Source organism: Cupressus sempervirens, chromosome 2 (assembly GCF_028749045.1).
Source record: "Cupressus sempervirens isolate cs-2001-9-10 chromosome 2, ASM2874904v1, whole genome shotgun sequence".
Taxonomy (NCBI): domain Eukaryota; kingdom Viridiplantae; phylum Streptophyta; class Pinopsida; order Cupressales; family Cupressaceae; genus Cupressus; species Cupressus sempervirens.
Genome location: NC_143119.1, coordinates 390147252 through 390168437, shown reverse-complemented (window position 1 = coordinate 390168437; position 21186 = coordinate 390147252). Strand labels below are relative to the sequence as shown.

General features: G+C 36.2%; 2 protein-coding genes across 2 annotated transcripts in view; one reads left to right on the top strand and one right to left on the bottom strand.

Moving 5' to 3' along the window:
• LOC149572771 (uncharacterized) overlaps positions 1-21186 on the top strand; it is a 103267-nt gene that overhangs the window by 24843 nt on the left and 57238 nt on the right. The gene's annotated exons all lie outside the window — the stretch shown is intronic.
• On the bottom strand, positions 16741-19281 carry LOC149572772 (uncharacterized). Its single transcript, XM_089812298.1, has 5 exons — positions 19129-19281; positions 18893-19017; positions 18599-18798; positions 16954-17093; positions 16741-16794 (listed from the first exon to the last, which is right to left on the bottom strand). Exons 1-5 carry the CDS (start codon positions 19279-19281, stop codon positions 16741-16743), a joined length of 672 nt encoding a protein of 223 aa, XP_089668424.1.

Genomic DNA, 21186 nt, shown 5'->3' with positions numbered 1-21186 from the left:
AGGATCGAGATCAAAACCTGATGAAGATAACAATCGTCACCTGGGAGCGAAGACTCCAAGAGGAAGTCCTCCAGCTCATCAATATATAACCCAAATAAAGTAGGAGATAGAGGACAACCCTGCTTAACCCCAATAGTACAATGGATCGGATCTGAGAAGCCAACAGGAGTCCGAAATCTGCCGACCACAGTCTCATATAATCTCATAATAGCAATATGTAGCATCTCGGAAATACCGATCTCCCTAAGTCTCTCAAACAGAGCCACCCTAGGAACAGAATCAAAAGCTTTGCGAAAATCAACAAAGCAACAGTATACCTTTTCCGATCTGTGTCTGGCCTCCTCAATAATAGCCTGTAGCGTGAAGATGTCGTCCATAGTCTGATAATTCGTCCGAAAGCCTGCCTGTCCTCTAGCCCTACAACCAATCCTGTCGAGCTCCGCTGATAGCATAGTATTAAGAGCAGTAGCATACAGTTTGGCAAAAGTGTGCCCAATCATGATGGTTCTGTAGTTCCTCGGATCAGTCTTGTGAATGGGATGAATCAAGTGCCTAGACCAGGAAGCCAGAAACCCAGTGTGAATCACTCTATTAAAAAGAATAGAGAGAGAGGGACCCAGAACTGAGGCGCCGAACTTGAAAAGCTCAGCCTGAAAACCTTCCTCATCAGTAGCTCTACTACATTTCATGGATCTGATAGCCTCATAAATGTGGGAAGGGGTGAAAAAGCGAACGAAAGGAGGCGAGGGGGGGGTGAATGGTAATAAAATATTAAATTTAATTCAAATGATTTATATCTAGAGGTTCCATTAATACTACACATCCTTAAGGATTCCTTCAATCAGGCTTCCTAATCCTCTGGGAGGATCCCCTGTGTCCTAAGGAATGGTCCTCGATTATTCAGCCTTCATTCTTGAAACTATCTTTCAAGTCTAGCTTTACAATCCTCTGTGGAGACCCTCTGTGCTTCATAGGATGACCCTCGATTAGTTAGCCATCTCATTGAAGAGAGTATCATTAAGGTCTACTAGGTTTGTCTATCAAACCCACTACAATTTATATAATAATCAATCATTAATCCTTGATATTAATAATCTAATCTAAATTTATTTATTTATCTTATAAGAAATTATATTGATATCTTATAACCAAGTAATTACTATAATAGTATCAAATATTTAATTATCACTCCTTGAATTAAAACCCATTTTCCAAATATTATTAAGATAAAAAATATATATTTTGTAAACTTCCATAAATGAATATGTTCATAGATATAAATAATAATATCAAGAAAGAGATATATCAAAAACTTATTTCACAAATAAAAAACAAAGAAAACGTTTCTAATTAATAAAATACACTTACCTTTTTATCACATACCTTCCATCTTTTACTCCTATAATTTTGGCTATTATTTCTCTTCACTCCTTATTTGATGGACTTCCTCTTATTTATGCATTTCTTTATTAAACTTTTCCCTCTTTCCATTCCTATTTATACGGGGTGCTTGTATTTTTGTTTTGTTCTTTTCATTCTATGCTTTCTTGCATGCCATAATGTTAGTTAAATACCATCCCTATGTTTTTTTTCAAGGGATGTGACTTTTGAGTGGGTGTCGTTAATAACTTTCCCATTAATCCAAATATTAGCTTTTTATAAATGACATTTTCTAGTTTGTTATTTATTATTATATATGTTTGTGTTTCATATATATTTGTTTGTTATTATGTTTGTTGTTATTTAATAATATGAAATTTAAGCAACTAATAAATATAGATTTAATATTTCATATCTAATCAATTAATAATTATTAATGTTAACTGATAATATTTAATTATTAGTTTAGTTTAATACCAATATTGTTTATTTTTCTATTATATAGATTTATCAATAAATTAGCTAGTTTAATTAAATTATTATTATTAGAGGGGATATTACACCAATTGTGTGAATGCTGATTCATTTACCACAGGTGAATCTGATTTGGCTGTTAGCTTCATCCCTTTCTCCATAAGTTTGGATTCAAGTTTGCAGTCTTGCATCCAAAATTTGGCCAATAGATCACAAATATACCTAGGATGAGATAAGAAGATACTACCTTCAATTTGCCAAGCTTCAGCACCCAAACAATAGTGCAAAAGTCCTAAGTTTGTCATGTCAAAGGATTAACACAAACTCATATGATCGATTGAAAGTGCTGAACTACCAATCATAATCAGGTAATCAACATAGACAGGAAGATGTAGAAGAAGATCACTGCTAGTGTTTCTGACATGCAAATTAGAATAAGATGGACTCCTCTTAAAGCCATTATTTGTAAGGTACTTTTCAATTCTGATGTACCAAGCTCAAGGAATTTGTTCCAAGCCATAGAGTGCTTTCGTTCTTTTCCAACAACCTTGAAGCTAAAGGGCTGCATCATGTAGACTTCTTGCAACTCATTGTTGCAGAAGACACTCCTAACATCCATCTGATGGACTTTCGAACCAAACTAAGTTGCTAAGGGAAGAATAAGCCGTATCGTACTTATTTTAGCTTTAGGAGCAAAAGTCTCCTAATAGTTAATGCCTTCATTTTGTGAAAACCCTCTAGCAACAAGGCGAGCTTTGTACTTGTCAAGGGTTTTGTTAACTTTGCCCTTGACTTTATACATCCATTTGCATCTAATGGGTTTCTTCCTAGGAGGGAGATAAAAAAGAACCCAAGTGTTATTCTTCAAAAGACTATGGTGTTCGACTTCCATAGCCTTTTCCCACTCAAGAATATCTTTAGCCTCAGTATATGTTTGAGTCTAAAAAATACTATGAATGTTTCCCTCGAGAGAAAAGTCAATTGTAGTTTGCTGGTTGCTCTTGTTTTCTGAAGATCCACTCTCGATGAGCTCATCAGGACAAAGATCATTGATAGTTTTAGCCCACCATTTTGGCCGAATGGAAGAAGAACCAACTTCAGATGTAGGATGAATAATTGGAACAAGATTTGGAATAGGTTCAATAGGAGGAGCATCATCTAGAGGAAATTCAAGTAGTGCATCATTAAGTTTAGAGTTTACATCAACCCTTTCATTAGCTGAACGAAATGGAAGATGGGCACCCAAATCGGTAGCCTTAAAAGGGTAGTCCTTAAATTTCGACGCAAATGAGGAAAACTGAAAATGGTACTCATTCTTCATCAAAGACAACGTCACGGCTGAAGATAAGACAATCCTTAAATTTCGACGCAACTGAGGAAAGCTGAATATGGTCCTCATTCTTCATCAAAGACAACGTCACGACTGAAGATAAGCCAATCGGTGTCTATAGCAATTTGTCGGTAAGCCTCATGGTTGTTACTGTACTCCGTGAACATAAGTTTTGTTTTTTTTGGAATCCAATTTGGAGTGCTTGGCATGTAGAATCCAAACCTATGTTAAAGAGTCAAAGACTTTTAGATGACTAATCCTAGGTTTGCAACCATCTTAGGCTTCCTTAGGACTCTTCTCCGTAACAACTTGTGTGGGAGATTGATTAAAAAGATAGACTGCAGTGAACTACTTCCGCCCAAAATTTGTTAAGAATACTCCTATGTTCCATCATTGACCTATTCATTCCTCTTATAGTGTGGTTTTGATGTTCAAGAATGTTGTTTTGTTGAGTGTAAGGTGTGGTTAACTAGCGTCTGATGCCACTTGTATCATATAATTTAGACAAAGCATTAGATGAGTGTGGGGCAACTTGACTCTTTTTCTATGGAGGCCTTAGACTTTTGAAATACAATGTACACATCGGATTTTTGCCTAAGAAAGTACACCCACATTTTACTACTACTTTCACCTACAAAAAGAAATTGATACTTGACATTAGTAATAGATTTATTCATTGGACCGCATATATCAACGTGAACCACTACAATTCGTTTGAGGTTCGCCATGAGTCACTATTCTTGAATGTTGTGTTGCTTCCCAACTTGAAAAGCTCCACAAACTCAACAGTGCTGATTCTAAATCTCAAGTAAGCCAAGAACTAGTGTTGGAAATTGTAGCTGTGATAGAGATCTTTGTCTAGTAATGTGGACGTTATTATCGTTATAGACACCTTCAATTGAAGAGGACATTTATGATAAAATTGTACTTTTAAATGTTAAGACGTGTCATTCAACATGTGTTAAGGCATGTAAATACAAAGAGTTGTATTTGTAATAAAGAGTTATTGTTAGGAATTTCTAAAGACCTTCCATTGTAAAGTGAAGAGTCTCTTTTGTGTTATATATATCTCATCTAGCAAAAGGTATTGTACACTTAAAATTTCATTATCAATAAAATGATCTTTTGTTGTGTGTGGCTTGGTTTTTCTCTTCATTCTCGAAGGTTTTTCCCAGGATATTTCTGTGTGTCTCTTGCATCTTTTCTGGTTATTTGTTATTGCTGTTTATTTGACTTCTAGGTTAAAATCCAACTTGGTGTCAGAGCCAAGTTTAGATAACAACAAATAAAGGAGTCTTGCAGCTTCTGTTATTCTTGCCCATATTTTTGAGTATTGAAATGTGGGGTGTAGGCTTTATTTCCTCAGTTTACTATCACGTCTTGAGAAGAATTTAAATGTCTCTATACAGTGATATATGTTGAGGATTTATTTATTTTCTCTACAACAATACTTTGGATGTTTAATTGTACATTTATGTGGGAAGTCGAAGGTTCTATGCAATCTTGAATCTTTCAATGCATTGGTTGCCTATATTTATTTTTCAATAGTCGAAATGATGAGTCTAGGACAGTTTTTCTTTTGGGAGATGATATTCCACGTCGGTTTTGAGAGAGAAGGAGAAGATAGAAGGATTGGCATTTTGTAACTAGTGAGATTGCCTACGACAGTTAAAATTTTTCTTGCTCGAATTTCTCATCCGCATCTCAATGGATATCTTTCCTGAGAGGACCCTCATTTGAATTGTGGCAAAGTAGGGGATATCGTGCTCATGTGCGCTTAGGATCCCGAAAACCTGCCTTTCATAGCGTAAGTGAAAAATTTGGAAGCAAAGCGTGCAACAATTGCCATGTTAGGATTCGAGTGCGGTGGTTCTATAGGCCAGAGGAATCTATCGGCAATCATTTCATCACATGAAGGAGCTCTTGCTGTCCGATCATTTTGATACGAAGATCACTGGCATGATTACAAAGAAATATGTTGTTCATTCTTTCATACGAAACTTGTCAGCAGGAGTGCGTAGGATCATGTCTATTGCAGAGGATCATGAATGCCCTTACTACCAAGTCTGCAATCTTTCTCAACATCTTCTGGTAATCTCGTTTTGATCATTTTTTTGGATTGGTGTATCATTCCTTGTTCTTTGTTTGAAGTGAGGCTTGTATTCTTATATTGTGCTTGATGGAGGCAGTGGTTTTATCTTTAGGTTGTAAGTATATATTTTGGTTCTAGATTTCTTTATTGAGGATAGAATTGATCATATGTAAGACTTTAGTATTTTTTGTGATTTGGTCTTCTATAGCATCTATTGCAAGAGTTGCAATGGATTGCTGGAAGTTTTCATGGGATTTTTTCTTTTCTGTAGTGTGTAAGTTTCGTATCTTCATGTTGTTGTGACCTTTGTCTTGTGTATCGTCATTGGTTCTTATTTCTCTTACATGGGCATGTCTTCAAGACATTGAATTTTAGGTACGATTTATTGCTGATGTATCTATGCTTGGTAGTTTTTTTGAATGTCGTCGGTTCTTTGTCTTGTCTTTTCTTGTAATGTTTTGTTAGTATTTTGGTTGTTCAATCTGCCTTGTGATTATTCAGCTTGATTTATTTAAAAAAAAAAGTGAAGAAAACCTTAGTTGCCGAATTCGTCCTAGACAGGCCAGATCCGATCCGGATTTGGATTCGTGCTTTGATCCTTGAGGATCCGAGCAGGATCCTTGATTCTGCTTGTGGATCTACGGCCTGTGGATCCTAACGGATCCATAGGCAGAACCAAGGATCCTGCCCGAACCCTCAAGGATCCAAGCTACAGCTTGAGGATCTACAGGCAAAATGAAGGATCCTGCCAGGATCCTCAAGGATTCAATCCACATCTTGAGGATCCTTAAGGATTATAATTTCATTTTGTAATTCAGTAATTCAATGTGAATGTGTTGATTTTCTTTATAATAGTGAAAATAAATCAATTATCAAGTATACTAGATTCATATATCCATATTAGAATCATAGATTCATACCATGAAATGATTTAGTTTTATAATTATGTATATTTCTCTTATTTTTTAGTATATATTAATATATATTTATATTTATATATATACACACAAATCCTCCACGAACAATAATGGGGAAAAAATCTCGAATCCATGGATCCGATTCACGTGCCCGAATTGGATTCTTTTTACGCATTGGCAACTAAGAAAAACACTGTTAAATAATATTGTCATTATCATTGTGATTGTCTAGAATTGTTTTAAGCATTCAACTAAAACTATTAATGTGTGCATGTGTCTCATGCTGAAGAATCTATTATCGTTCTGCTAAAACTTGTAATCATCCTTACTACCATGTGTTGCAAGACGGAGCAACAATGGGTATGAGAACAAGAAGCTTTGGAAAGAGGAGGAACAAAACCCACACTCTTTGCGTTCTTTGGGACCGTTGTAGATTTCACCTTTAGAAAGTTTGATGTTCTACTTGTGCGTACCATGCCACGTGATCGTGCACCCCATAATTGTTGAACATAACAGTCTTCTTGAAGACATGTTTTTGTGGGAGTATCCTAGGTCATCGGACTTGATCTTGCAATCGATGAATCTCCATTTTTGTTTCCTTCTTGTATCTGTGCGTTGATGATTGAAGCTCTATGAAAAATGATAATGTTTGTCGTGTTGCAATGAAAGTTTTAAGTTTTGCCTCAAGTGGTCGGGCTTTCTCTCTTTGCCAATTTAGAGGAGATTATTGCATTAAATGGGCTGGCTGTTATAAGAAAACTCTTATTTACTATATCGAGTCTTTTGGCTCTGATGAGTACATTGGGAGATTACACCAAACCCATGAGATTGCTGTGGTGTCATTCTTATGACATAAGTTTTTATTACATAATTTTGCATTATTTAGGATTTATTATTGCTTTGGTTGCTCATACTAGTTATTGACTTCTATTATGGGTTAATGTTATTAATCTCCCTTGATTGTAGGGTGCATCCTGAATAATGAGAGATTATGTAGGTTGCACGAGGGCATTGCTTACTAAATTGAATTGATAATTTATATTTGCATGCAGAGGGAGCATGTGATTCAGAGGGAGATGTCTAGTCTTAGAGGGAGGTATCATCAACTATCATATTGTGGTTGTTGAGAGGGAGTGTTTTGGAATCTCCATCATTTTTATACATATTGTTAATATTTTGGTATTATAGATTTTGAGACTTGTGTTGGAAAAGAGTTTCAGCTATGATTTCCATTTATAATAGGTTTTTCTGACTCTTGATGGAAATGAGTCTTAGCTGTGATTGCATTTTTTGTTGATTATGAATTCTTATTCATGATAATTATAAAGTCAACTTGATAACCCTTTCACTTTGGGAGTGAACATTACATTGAGAGAGTCCATGATGACATCACGTTGAGAGATTCCATTATGGGAGTTGGAAGTCGTGTTGAGAGAGTCCATGATTGTATCACATTGAGAGTCCGTGATAAAATGTTGGTTGTAAACCTTACTAACTTGTCATGTTGAGAGATTCCATGACAACATCATGTTGAGTGAATCCTTGATGAAAGTTGATTATGATGTTGAGCGATTCCATGATTATGAGTAATTGTTACAGGTCTATCAATGAGTAAATTTTTCCCTTAATATCATGTTGAGAGATTCCATGACAATATCATGATGAAAGCTAGTTGTGTTTCTTGCAGGGTTTTCATGTTGAGTAATTCCATGAATTTTAGAGGATCCATGTGTTTAGATTTTATTATTGACATTTTGGTTGCAGCTTTGTGTAACTGTTCAGCTAAAGATCTCTCTCCAGCTTAAGAGGGAGTGTTGGAAATTGTAGCCACAATAGAGATCTTTATCTAGTAATATGGGCATTATTATTGTTATAGACACTTGCAGTAGAAGAGAACATTTATGATAAAATTGTAATTTTAAATATTAAGACATGTCATTCAACATGCATTAAGGCATAGAAATACGAAGAGTTGTATTTGTAATAAAGAGTGTTATTGTTAGGAATTTCAAGAAGCCTCTCGTTGTAAAGGGAAGAGTCTCTCTTGTATTATATATATCTCATCTAACGAAAGGCATTGTACACTTAAAATTTCATTATCAATAAAATGATCTTTTGTTGTGTGTGACTAGGTTGTTTCCTTCATTCTTGAAGTGTTTTCCTAGGATATTTCTGTGTCTCTTGCATCTTTTTTGGTTAGTTGTTATTGCTGTTTATCTAATTTCTTGGTTAAAATCCAACAACTAGATCCTTCAAACAAGCTGGTCAAGATGGTGAATGTTCAGCTGGCCATATTGCTCATGCCAAAGACTATTGATGGAAGATGATTTAGCTGTAAAGGCATGCTCAAAAGTATCACCTGAATCAACAAATTTGTTCAACCCATGATCCTTGATGCCAACAACCACAATAGTGTGAGTCACATGATCAAAATTTGAACACTTATGTGAACTTAATACTGCATCAAGCTGAGGAGAATGTCACATATGGCTCACTGAGAGAAGGTTTAAGTCCTATACTTAGAATATAGTATGTATTGAGGAAAATAAAATTCCTCCCACTAGATTGCATCTGCACATTGCCCTGGCCAACAACAATATACTCTTCTCCTAAAAAAATGACTGATTTAGTGAAAGGTGAGAAGTCAGTGAACCAATCATGTTAATGAGTGAAGTGTCGGGAAGCACCAAACTTTGCACACCAAGTAGAAGCATCACAAGCTCTGCAGGGTGTTTCATTCTAAAATCATATAATGCAAATTCTTAATGCTTTAAGTGCTTGGCGATATTGGCCTTAGGTTGAGAGTCTTGAGACCCTCCCTACTTCTGCTGTTAAGAAGCAATCTGATTCTGACAGTCCTTTATCAAGTGAGCAGATTTGTGGCACTAGTTACGTTGAGCTTTTTTCTTCTTCGAGTTATCTTGAGGCTAACTAGAGCCATTCCATTGAGCTGATTGAGGTTTTCTTTTATCCTTGTGAAAGGATTTGGTTGCAAAGGCTTGTTCTAAGGAGGATGAAGTTGCATTAGTACCAACCTGTTGTTTCTAACAGTCTTCCTACAAAAGTTCGGTGCACAAGTCTCAAAACTTCAAGTCATCATCAGTTGGGGTAATGTTGAATGTTTCAATGCAGCATTCAAAGGAATGTGGTAGACTCCTCAAGGTTATTACTACCATATACTCTTCCTCTGTTTTTCGTCCAGTGGCCTTTACCTGATCTTGAATGTCCTTAATCTTTGTCAGATGCTCTTGTAAGGACATAGACTCATCCATAATGATTGAAAATAGCTAGTTCTTCAGGAAGAACACACTACTCTTACCTGACATCTCATGGAGATCCTTCCCAATAGTCCAGATCTCATACACACAAGAATCCTGTCACACACAGAAATTTTGAACCGTAGCAAAAAAATCGACCTTTATGTAACACGTGCTTTGTAGAAGAAAAAAACATCTGCAAAAATGAAGTTTGCAGACAAAAATGAGTCCTCAGACTCAAGCTGATGCAAAAATGCAAGCAAATGCGGAGGGAAATTATGAGCAGAAGATTGTGTGAGTGCAAACACAGAAATCGCATGGCTCTCAAGAAAAATGGTCTCAGAAAGGTTTTGAATGGGTTTAGGAAAACCAGAAATGCCCACTCAAAGCTTTGCAAACACGAGAAATCCTTCCATGAAAGGTAGACAAAATGGAAGTAAAAATAACTTTTCTAAAATTTTAACTGAAAAAATTTCAACGAAGAAATCTTGAAAATTATTCAAAAAAGTTTATAGCCGCTTTGATAACAAGTTCTAGTAAGATAATGCATGAATAAATGGAATGATCAAACGTTCATTCAAAAGATTTTGAGGACGATGTTTCTATAAATAAACAATTGTAAATTAGAAACTATCTAATATTTACCCAAGTTACAATATTGACCATTAAATAATAAATTATATAAATATTATTAAAGATATCATAGCTAAAGCTTACCTTTTTTTGTGACCACATGAACAAATGATCTTTTACACCTTGATGTGCGGTTGAGCTTGCCTTCGATGTATATCCCAAGTACCAACTCTACTCAATCACATTCGAGATTCCATTGACCCCATCGAAGGCAAACTCAACCACACATCAAGGTGTAAAAGATCATTTGTACATGTGGTCACATAAAAAAAAGCTTGAGCTGTATGCTCCCTTTGCCGCCGCCTGCACCCCCTCCTGCCCCCAAAAATGAAAGGTTAATACAGAAAGCCTTTGAAATTAAATTGAAAACTGATATTGATACCTGAAAAACCCTGACCAATAAGCCATTCAACAGAAAATGTGCATTGTTGGTTAGTAGATGAGAACTTGCAAAATAGGAAAAATAGTTGCCTCTTCTAAAGGATTTCATGCAGAAACCTTGGCTTTGTGGGGGTGGATATAGGAAGCCCTGACACTTTAGTAATTTTGTGAAAGGAGACTCCTTCATTTTGGGTGAAAAAAACCAATGTTACTTGAAAACTCGTGTCCACCCTAAATACCCAAGTACTGGAAATGGGAATTGTTTTGCGGACTTGGGGACGACCGAAAACATATCCAAGGCATTCTTGGTCATGCAAAATATTCAGAAATTGTCCTGGGAACTCAGAAATGGCCAACATAATTTTAGGAAACTGTTGACTGTCCTCATCTGTCTCGGGAACTGTCAGCCGGTTTTGGCAGCAGTAGGCAAAAAAAACATTTTTAAAATATTTGCAAATTTTTTCAATTGGGCGTGGACCTCAACAGAACCCTAAAATGTTTAAATATTATTAAAATATGCGTTCATGTTGTTATTTGCTTCGACTAATCTAAGCCTAAGGTATTCTATTATTTCGTTGTCTTGTAAAAATTTATTTCTTCCCTATTGACCTGGTTCGCTGTCATGTGAGTGGGTGTTTCATTGTGAGTAACTTGGGTTTGCACTTTGCAGGGTTGCGTATGTTAAAAGTAGAACCAGAACACAAGAAATCAAACATTGCAAGAGATACATCCTGGGAAAAACCCCCCAAAGAGAAGGAAACAACCCAGACTGAGAAAACCTGCAAATTTTATTGAGAATAATAAATAATTACAGAACTTATAAAATGTCTTTCAACATCCATCGATGCTCATCAGAGATATACATGGTACAAAAATTCTTCTCCAGCATACCATGGTAGAAAATCCCTTACAACAAAGTACTCAAATATATAACTGAAGAGTAATAAAGCCAATTGATCATATACAACCAAAAAAGGGACTGTTCCAATTGATCAAATAACATAACAACGATCAATGCTAAACTCAAGACAGAGGTTATTGATTTCCACAAAACAAGACGCAGAAGTGCATTTGCTATCTTGAACGTATTCACACATGAACTCTATGAATACACATAGGAATAATATGAATCCCAATCACTTTGACTGTTCTTTCCCTTGCACACGATATGCCAATGCACATATTCGCTGAGAAAACGACACATGTCTCGAGGTATTAATGCAAAAATCTTTAACACACGAGCTGAAAATAAACATTCTTTGAAGTCCGAGTGGTGGAAGGGATAACAGAACTCTTTGCTTCCCATATTGTGAGTGAACATGCCGTTTGACTTTACTTGGAGACGTCGTTAATGTGAGTTTGAATACTTCCACATGAGCAGCGGTTAGTCTGCAAAATAAATAAAAACAAACTACCACTTGTTTGAAGGTTATTGCAACACGACTGTTATATGCAGAGAGTTCTACACCAGTAGAATCATTAGAGTTAATAATTTAATCTCTGTGAAAGCATGACTATAAGATTAAATATCAGAACTCCTCATAATTTCATATGAAGCTATAAAATTTAACACTATCTTAGCAAATATAAAATTGACTAAATATTCGTGAGCCCATTCAACATGCACACAATAACAGTTTACTCATAATCATAGAAACACTCAAGAGTATAAAATGGTAGAGTTTATTCACAATTAGTAATCATGGAATCACTCATCATGATAAACTAGTGAATCTCGACTAAGCCTTTAATCACGGATGATCTCCATGTGCTGTCATTGAGTAACTCAACATGACATCCAACTCCCATCATGGATTTTCTCCATGTGATGTCATTATGGATTCATTCCACATGATGATCACTCCCAGAGTGAAAGACTTATCATAGCTGATTCTTACAACCTTATTTATCACACAAATAGAAATAGGCATAACAAAACAGGACATAGTTCCATTTAAGTCTCAAAGTTGATCATACCTAGCTTGTTTCTAAAATAAGGAAATTTCACCTTGGACAAAGGCTTGGTGAGAATATCAACAGTTTGCTCATCTGTGCTGATATATTGCAGCTCCACAACCTTTTGAAGCACCATGTCTCTCAAGTAATGAAATTTGATTTCTGTGTTTGGACTTGTCATGGAAGACAGGATTAATAGAAATTTTGATACAGTTCTTATTATCACAAAAGATTGTGGTAGAGTTCAAGGATTCTCCAAATAATCCTCTGAGTAGCTTACGAAGCCATACTACTTCTCGAGCTGCTGTACAAGCAGCCGCATGTTCAGCCTCAGCTTTGCTTTAGTTCTTATTATCACAAAAGCAAGGATTCTCCAAATAATCCTTTGAGTAGCTTACGAAGCCATACTACTTCTCGAGCTGCTGTACAAGCAGCCACATCTTCAGCCTCAGCTGTGCTTTGAGCAGCACACTTTTGCTTCCTACTGCACCAAGAATCATAGTAAACCCAAGGCTGAAACAAAAACCTTTTGTACTTCTTCTGTCCATAATGCATCCAGCCCAATCTGAATCAGAAAAACCATGAAGCTGAAGATCATTAGTGCAAGAAAACCTAAATCCATACTTTAGAGTGCCACAGACATATCTAAGAATGTGTTTAGCAGCGATGAGATGAAATTTTCTTGGCTCACACATAAACCAACTCAAGGTGTAACTGCATAGCATCAGGCCTAGTATTGACAAGGTACATGAGAGAACCAATCAGCTGTCTATAGAAAGTGCAATCAATCAAATCTGAATTAGCAGCAACTTCTTGAAGTCTTTTCAAATTTGCTTCCATAAGAGTCACATTTGGTTTGCAATCAAACATTCAAATCTTCTAAGAATGTCTACAACATACTTGCCTTTGTTGAGAATAATCTCATTGGACTTTTGCCAAAATTCCAATCCAAGAAAGCAATGCATTAATCCAAGATCTTTCATTTCAAATTAAGAAGTCAGGTCTTTCTTACATTTGTCTATCAACTCATCATCACCAGTAATAAAGAGATCATCAACATAAAGAACTAAGATCAGTATGAGGTTATTATACCTTTTGAGATAGATATTCGGATCAGCTTCATTTTAAATAAATCCCAGGGTCAAAAGATATCCATCAATATGATCATACCAAGCCCAAGGAGCTTGCTTAAGACCATTCAATGCCTTTTTCATCTTGCAAACATGACTATCTTTGTCATGAATTATGAATCCTTTAGGCTGTTCTACATAAACTTCTTCATTAATGACACCATTAAGAAAAGCTGTCTTGACATCCATTTGGTGTAGTTTCCATCTTTTAACAACTGCAATAGTAATTATAGTTCTAATAGAAGTGTATATAGCGACAGGAACAAAAGTCCCATCATAATCTATTTCTTCCTTTTGAGAGAAGCCCCTTGCTACAAATCTAGCGTTGAATTTCTCCATACTCCCATCAGCAACATTCTTAATTTTGTAAAACCACTTAGAAGAGAACTGATTTACCTTTTGGATGGGGAACAGTCTTCCATACATCATTTTTCATGATTGAATCATACTCGTCCCACATGACATCTTTCCAAACTTCTTGTCCTATAGCTGAATCAAAGCAAGAAGGTTCAGAGTCAATGATATTACGCATTAAAGCAACATAGCCATCAAATTTCTGAGGCTTTTTACTTTCTATAAAAGTTCCTCACAGAGCTGAAGTTTTTTCAGCATCTTGCACAATATTTCTAGCCTACAAGGGTCTTTTCTTTTCATTCAACGGAACACTAGGACAAGCATATGAATCAAGCTGAAGTTTATTAGGACACTCATCAGGAGAATCCTCCCTCTCAGAGTGGTTAGGAGAAGAGGGAGCAGCAAGAGGAAGATCGTGAGAGATTTCTGGAGCTACCATATCAATATTTGAAGAAGGTTCAATGGATCTTTGACATGCAAAATTTTCTTCAAAGGAGACATCTCTGCTTAACTCAATCATCTTTTGACTCAAAATGTAAATTCTATAAGCCTTAGAAGATTCACTACATCCAAAAAAAGAATTCCCTTCTTTCCCAATAGTTCTAATTTTGATCTTTTATCTAATTTCTGGAGCTTCCATATCAATATTTGAAGAAGGTTCAATAGATCTTCGACATACCGAATTTTCTTCAAAGGAGACATCTCTGCTTAACTCAATCATCTTTTGACCTGGAATGTAAATTCTACAAGCCTTAGAAGATTCACTATATCCAAAAAAAGAATTCCCTTCTTTCCCAATAGTTCTAATTTTAATCTTTCATCTTTGGGAACATGAATGTAAATTGAACAACCAAATACTTAAAGATGATTTACATCAGGTTTGGAACCAAAAAAGGCTTCATCTGGAGTCATGTTATTCAGAACTTTGTGAGGACTCCTATTTTGAACATACACTACTGTCCGGCAAGCTTCAGCCCAAAGAAAAATCTGTAACCTTTGATCATGAATCATGGCTTAAGCAGCCTCAACTATGGCTCTGTTTTTCCTTTCAGCAACACCGTTCTGTTGAGGATTTTAAGGAATACAAAACTCCCTCTTAAATTCTTGCTTCAACACAAAAGGATTGAAATGCACAAGAAATAAATTTACCCCCATTGTCAGATTAGAGAGTCTTGATTTTCTTCTTGGTGATGTTTTCAACAAGAGCTTTAAATTCCTTAAAACTTTCTAAGACATGCTTAGCTCTACTTTTGCTTGAATGAAAAGGACCCATAGAAAATTTACCCAATGCATGTCCATTGCAAATGCCATCATGAGCAACACTAAGTTTAGGAAGACCTACAACCAACATATCCATAGTAGAGAGAGATGTGAAGTTGAGACGACCAAACCTTTTATGCCACAACAAATTATTATTGGAAGCATCATGATTTAAAACTTGAATTGGATTTACTGAAAGTTTGTAGAGACTTTCATGGCGAACTCCAATCACTTGAGCTGAGTTAAAATCAGGATTTTTCTTCTAGGCAACCACTTTTCCATTAGTGAAAGCAACATTAAAACCTTTATCCTCCAAGGCTGAAATAGAAATTATATTTCTCTTGATACCAGGGATGAATAAAACATTGCTAAGATGAAGAGTTATACAGAGCTTAACTTGAACGAAGTGTTATTAACCCCTTTAATGGAGTAGGAAGCATCATCTCCAATGATAACTTGCAAGTGAGAATCCGTTTCTTCCAAATTTGAGAGATGTTGTTTATAGCCTGAAATGTGACGTGAAGTACCACCATCTATCAACCAAGTATTGCAATCTGCTGGAACATTAATGGACAAGGCTAAAATGAAAAGAAATCCTTCTGGATAATTGTTGGAGTCCTTGAAAGAAGATGACTCTTTCCATCAGATGCAACCACTTGATGATTAAGACTCACAGTACACTTTCTAGCATAATGGCCATATTTATTACATCTGAAACATTTCACTTTGGAAATGTCTCTTTTCCTTTTAAAATCAGAAGTAGAAGAGAACGAATAATTATCATCAAAGCTCCTAAAATTCCTTTTCTTTTCTCTTTTCTTGGAAGTATGAGTAGTAAGGACTTGATCCTCCCCATTATGAGATTTTCGAGAAGTTTCTCTGGCCTCTATTCTGCATTCTTCTTGAATACAATCAGATCTTAGTCTATCAAAATTTGGAAACTCGCTTCTACCACTGATACCTTGAATGAGTGATTCCCAAGAGTGTGGGAGACCATTCATGGCCAACATAACAAGATTTTTGTCATTAATAGATTCTCTAGTCGTATCCAATTGATCTTTTAACTCTGAAATTTTCAGGAAGAAAGAACTGATGGAGTCTCCTTTGCTCATTTTGATACGAAGAAGCTACATGAGGAGAGCCAAGGCCCTGCTAGTATTTATAATCTAATACAATTTGTGAAGGTAGTCATACATTTCCTTAGCTGATTTCAATTTAGATATTGCAGGTACTAAAGGATCTTTCATAGAATCAATAATGATCCTTTTTGCCATGATTTTGTTCTTCTTCCAGGTTGCCTTTGCTGCATCATCAGCTAGCTTAGTGACTTCAGATTACACATAGTCAATGAGATCATTTTCTTCAAGGATTAATAAAATCCTAGACTTCGAGGATACAAAGTTTGAGGCTCCCTCGAGTCAATCTTCAACCTTAAGACCATTACCATATTGAACAATAGTAAACTTGCAGGCTATACACAAAAGAGAGAATCTGGTTCAAGCTTGAAGATGCGAGCCTAGCTCTGATACAATGTTAAAACTTGAACTAAAAATCAAGAAATTAAACACTGCAAGAGCTATATCCTGGGAAAATCCCTTGAAGAGAGCGAAACTACCCAGCCAGAGCAAACCTGCAAATTTTATTGAGAACAATAAATAATTACAGAATTAGTAAAATGTCTTTCAACATCTATCGATGCTCATCAGAGATGTACATAATACAAAAGTTCATCTCCAGCATACCATGTTATAAAACCCCTTACAACAAAGTACCCAAATATATAACTTACGAGTAATAAAGCCAATTGATCATATACAGCCAAAGAAGGGACTGTTCCAATTGACCGGATAACATAACAACGATCAATGCTAAACTCAAGATGGACGTTATTGATTTCCACAAAACAAGACGCAGAAGTGCGTTTGCTATCTTGAATGCATACACAAGCGAACTCTATGAGTAGATGTAGGAATAATATTAATCCCAATCACTTTGACTGTTCTTTCCCTCACATGCGATATACCAACGCACATATTTGCTGAGCAACTGACACATGTCTTGAGGTATCAACGCAAAAATCTTTGACACACGAGCTCAAAAGAAACGTTCTTTGAAGCCTGCGCGGTGGAAGGGATAACAAAAACTCTTTGCTTCTCATATCGTGAGTGAACATGCCATTTGACTTTACTTGGAGATGACATTAATGCGAGTAGGAATACTTCCATGTGAGAAGCGGTTAGTCTGAAAAATAAATAAAAACAAACTGCCATCTGTTTGAAGGTTATTGCAACAAGACTGTTAGATGCAGAGAGTTCTACACTAATAGAATCATTAGAGTAAATAATTTAATCTCTGTGAAAGCATGACTACAAGATTAAATATATCAGAACTCCTCATAATTTCATATGAAGCTATAAAATTTAACAGCGTATACTAGCCTGAGTGTATTGATATTTGCAGGGTTTCATTGTTTGGCCTGAGTGATTAATATTTATTAACGACTTAGTTGCCGATTCGTGACACGAATCCGATTCGGGATCCGTGGATTTGGGATTTTTTTTTTTCCCAATTATGATTCGTGGAGGATACCATTATATATATTAAAAAATAAGATACATAATTCTAAAAATAAATCATTTCATAGTATGAATCTATGATTCTAGTATGCATCTATGAATCTAGTATACTTGATCAATGACATTGATAATTAATCTATTTTCACGATTATAAAGAAAATCAACACATTCACATTGAATTACTGAAAGTGAAAGTTTGTAACATTCAAAATATAGATTATTAAACTTAAAGTTTATAACATGATTTACTCATAAAAGAGTCAAGAGTCAACACTAAAGTTTTTTATTTAATCATCAAATGGATTTTCAAGAAAATCCGCATCAGAGGGGTACTGGTGAGCTGCAAGTGCTGCATCTGTATCAGTAGAGGAACCCAAACCACTAGTAGTAGAGGGGATTGTTAACTCATAATCCTCCTCCTCATCATCCACATCAATCAAAGTGGATCTAGCAAGATCCCGGATGGTCATATCTAAATCAAGAGTCTTGGGTGCTACATCCCAAAGCTTTTCGGACCCCTTCTTGTACTTAGGGTCCTTCCGTGACAACAAGCGCAAATTGTTGTGAATGAACACAAGGTCTTCTGATTTTTTTGGAGCCAACCAGTTGCGTTTGATTGAGTGGATAAAGGAGTAAGTACTCCAATTCTGCTCAGTGGCAGAAGAGCTGGCAACCTAAAGAGAAATTAAAAATTATCAATACAACAATCAAGATAAATAAATTAAATAACAAATTCAAGGAATTGAGAATGTTAACCTTAAGCTTAATTTTACAAACTTACTTGGGATAGGACCTTTATGGCAAGAGGTTGGAGGTATGTGAAGGCTTGCCCATGAAGGTACCACCATTTGATGGCACCCATCCTGCTTTGGTTTGCTATGGCAATAGGGTCGAAATCCTCACTTGAGTTGAAAGCAGCAAATTCACTCCTCACAATTGCTCCAATCTCTGGATCTTGGAATATCTTAGCTAGTGCCCTCTTATACCCATCTGCAACCTCTGCATCTCTAAATGGTGGCACTCTACCTGGAAGGCGAAGTACATTTGCACTATAGTACCTGGGGATAACAAAAGACAATTGAACACTATCAAATATCAATAGCACAAACATTGGATAAAATAAGCTCAAACATTTGATAAGAACTACAGTACCTCGGGGATAGAGCATATGCAAGGAGGTGCAAAGGTGTGGTCATCTTGTTCCATCGATGATGAACAATTTTTTCCACCTTCTTGTAAAGGGTGTCCTCAGGATCATTCTCCCTCCTCTGTATGACCTAAGATATGAAATATGAATAATAATTATAATTATTGAATATGTCAATTTAAACTTTAGAATCTAGATATCTCTCAAATAAAAAATTGTTGTAAAAGAGCGTAAAACTTACCATTTTAATTTTTTCCAGCATACTATCCATGGAATCATAAATATCCCCAAGGCATGGCTCATCACTATTTGCGAAGCGAAGCATTGCTATTATTGGATCGGTGATTTTCAACACATAACTCACAAGACCCCACCAATCCTCATCTAGTATCATTCTTCTCACATTTAAAGCCCTTGCTGTATTGGAATTCTTCCAAATGCCCCATTGGGGGCTAATGACCATATGCTTCAATGCTTCTTTTACCTTCACAAGTCGTCTCAAGACGATTGTGTGAGAGGCAAAGCGGGTTTTAGCAACCTAAGAACATGTTAAACTCAAGTTAGTAAAACATTTAAAAATTAAAACATGTTAATGTAAACAACAACAAAAATTAATAATTGTGGAATCCAATAATATTCAATTATATATTAAATATAAAAATTTACCTTCAATAACTCCAAGTCCGAGAAACTCCTAAAAATTGCTTGTGACATGTGGTGATTTGTCACAAACATTTGAATCTCTTCAGCTTCCTCATATATCCTTTTCACCCAATCTATTTCGGTGCCAATTGCTTTCATCACTAAATTGAGAGAGTGGACGGTGCATGGTGTCCAAAAGATATGATCATATCTAGACTCTACAATTATCCCTGCAGCCCTGCAAACTTTTGCATTGTCCGTGACCACTTGGACAACATTATCAGGACCCACTGACTCTATGGCATCAATGAGAATGCGTGAAATAAATTATGCATCTTTCACTTGCCCTTCACAATCAACTGCCTTCAAGAACATTGCCCCCTTAGGGCATACAGCAATAACATTGATCAATGGACGGTTTCTACAATCTTTCCAACCATCCGAAATAATAGACACACCCGATTGAACCCAAAAATCTCTTATTGGTTGAAGTTGAGCCTCTACATTTCTCCTCTCATCATGTAATATGGTAGTGCGCAACTTCTCATAACCAGGCGGTTTGTAACCATGGGGTGCATCATTTATTGCTTCCACCATCTCCCTAAAATAAGGTGATCTAGCAAAATTAAATGAAACACCATTTGCAATTAAACAACGTCCAATTTTGTGATCAGCAATGTCTCTCTTTTCAATTTGGAATGCCCTATCTAGTGGGCTTCTCTTGCGGGTGAGTGGAGATGGGTCTTCATCTTCATCATTTGTAGTTGGCATAGGCAAAAAAGGATGTGTTCTTGTGTTTGTTTGATCAGATGATGGTGTTGGTATATTTGTTTTTTTGGAAGCACCACATTTTGCTTTTGCAACTGCTCTATCAGCATCATCTTGCTCTTTTGCTAATGCTGCTATTTGTGCAGCTGGTAATCCCTTCTTATCACTACCTTGACACATGTGAATTCCTTCACCCGCAGGGCCCAAAAAATGTAGTTTCACTCGGGAATAGGAGCTTCTGTGTTGTATGTTGCAAAAATTAGATTTCCATATGTATGCCCCACCCCCAGGACATTGTGCAACTCTTGTTGTGTGTCTCCATAAAGGAGACCCCTTATCAATTTTGAAGCTTGGTGATGCAGCCCCACCCCCACCCACTAAGCCTTGACTACTCATTGTTCTATTCTTGCAATCTAGAAAAAAAAAGTGAAAGAAAACCATGCTTCACACTTGCACAAAAACTTGAAAATTTGGAAAACTAAAAATAAATCAATAATCTATGAAAGAATTCAAGAATATGGTTGAAATGCATACCTTAAACACTTCTTGCAAGGTATTTGAAGCTCCACAACCGATCTCCTTCGAATCCAAGCACTTCACTTCAAACTAGCAAGTATGAGAGAGCAAAATGAGAGAGCAAAATAGAGAGCAAAATAGAGAGCAAATGAACTTGCATTGTGATTTAGAGGGTCGTTTTTAGGGTTTAGGGCCTTTAGGGCAAAAAAAAAACATTAAAAAATGATAATGGGCCCATGTTTTTGCAAGTTCCTCCTATCATTGCCGCGGATTCACGCGGATCCGCGCGCGGATCCTCGAGGATCCGGGCAGGATTCGTAATCCTGCCTGTGGATCCGGCCTGCGGATCCTTATGGATCCACAGGCAGGATTA

Coding starts and splice junctions, on each gene's coding strand:
- LOC149572772 (XM_089812298.1), bottom strand. CDS start 19,281: ATGATACTAGATGAGGATTGGTGGGGTCTTGTGAGTTATGTGTTGAAA. Junction 17,094..18,598: donor AGCAAACCAAAGCAGGATGG/GTGCCATCAAAT, acceptor TATGCATTCAAG/ATAGCAAACGCACTTCTGCG. Junction 16,795..16,953: donor ATCAATTGGCTTTATTACTC/GTAAGTTATATA, acceptor TAAAATTTGCAG/GTTTGCTCTGGCTGGGTAGT.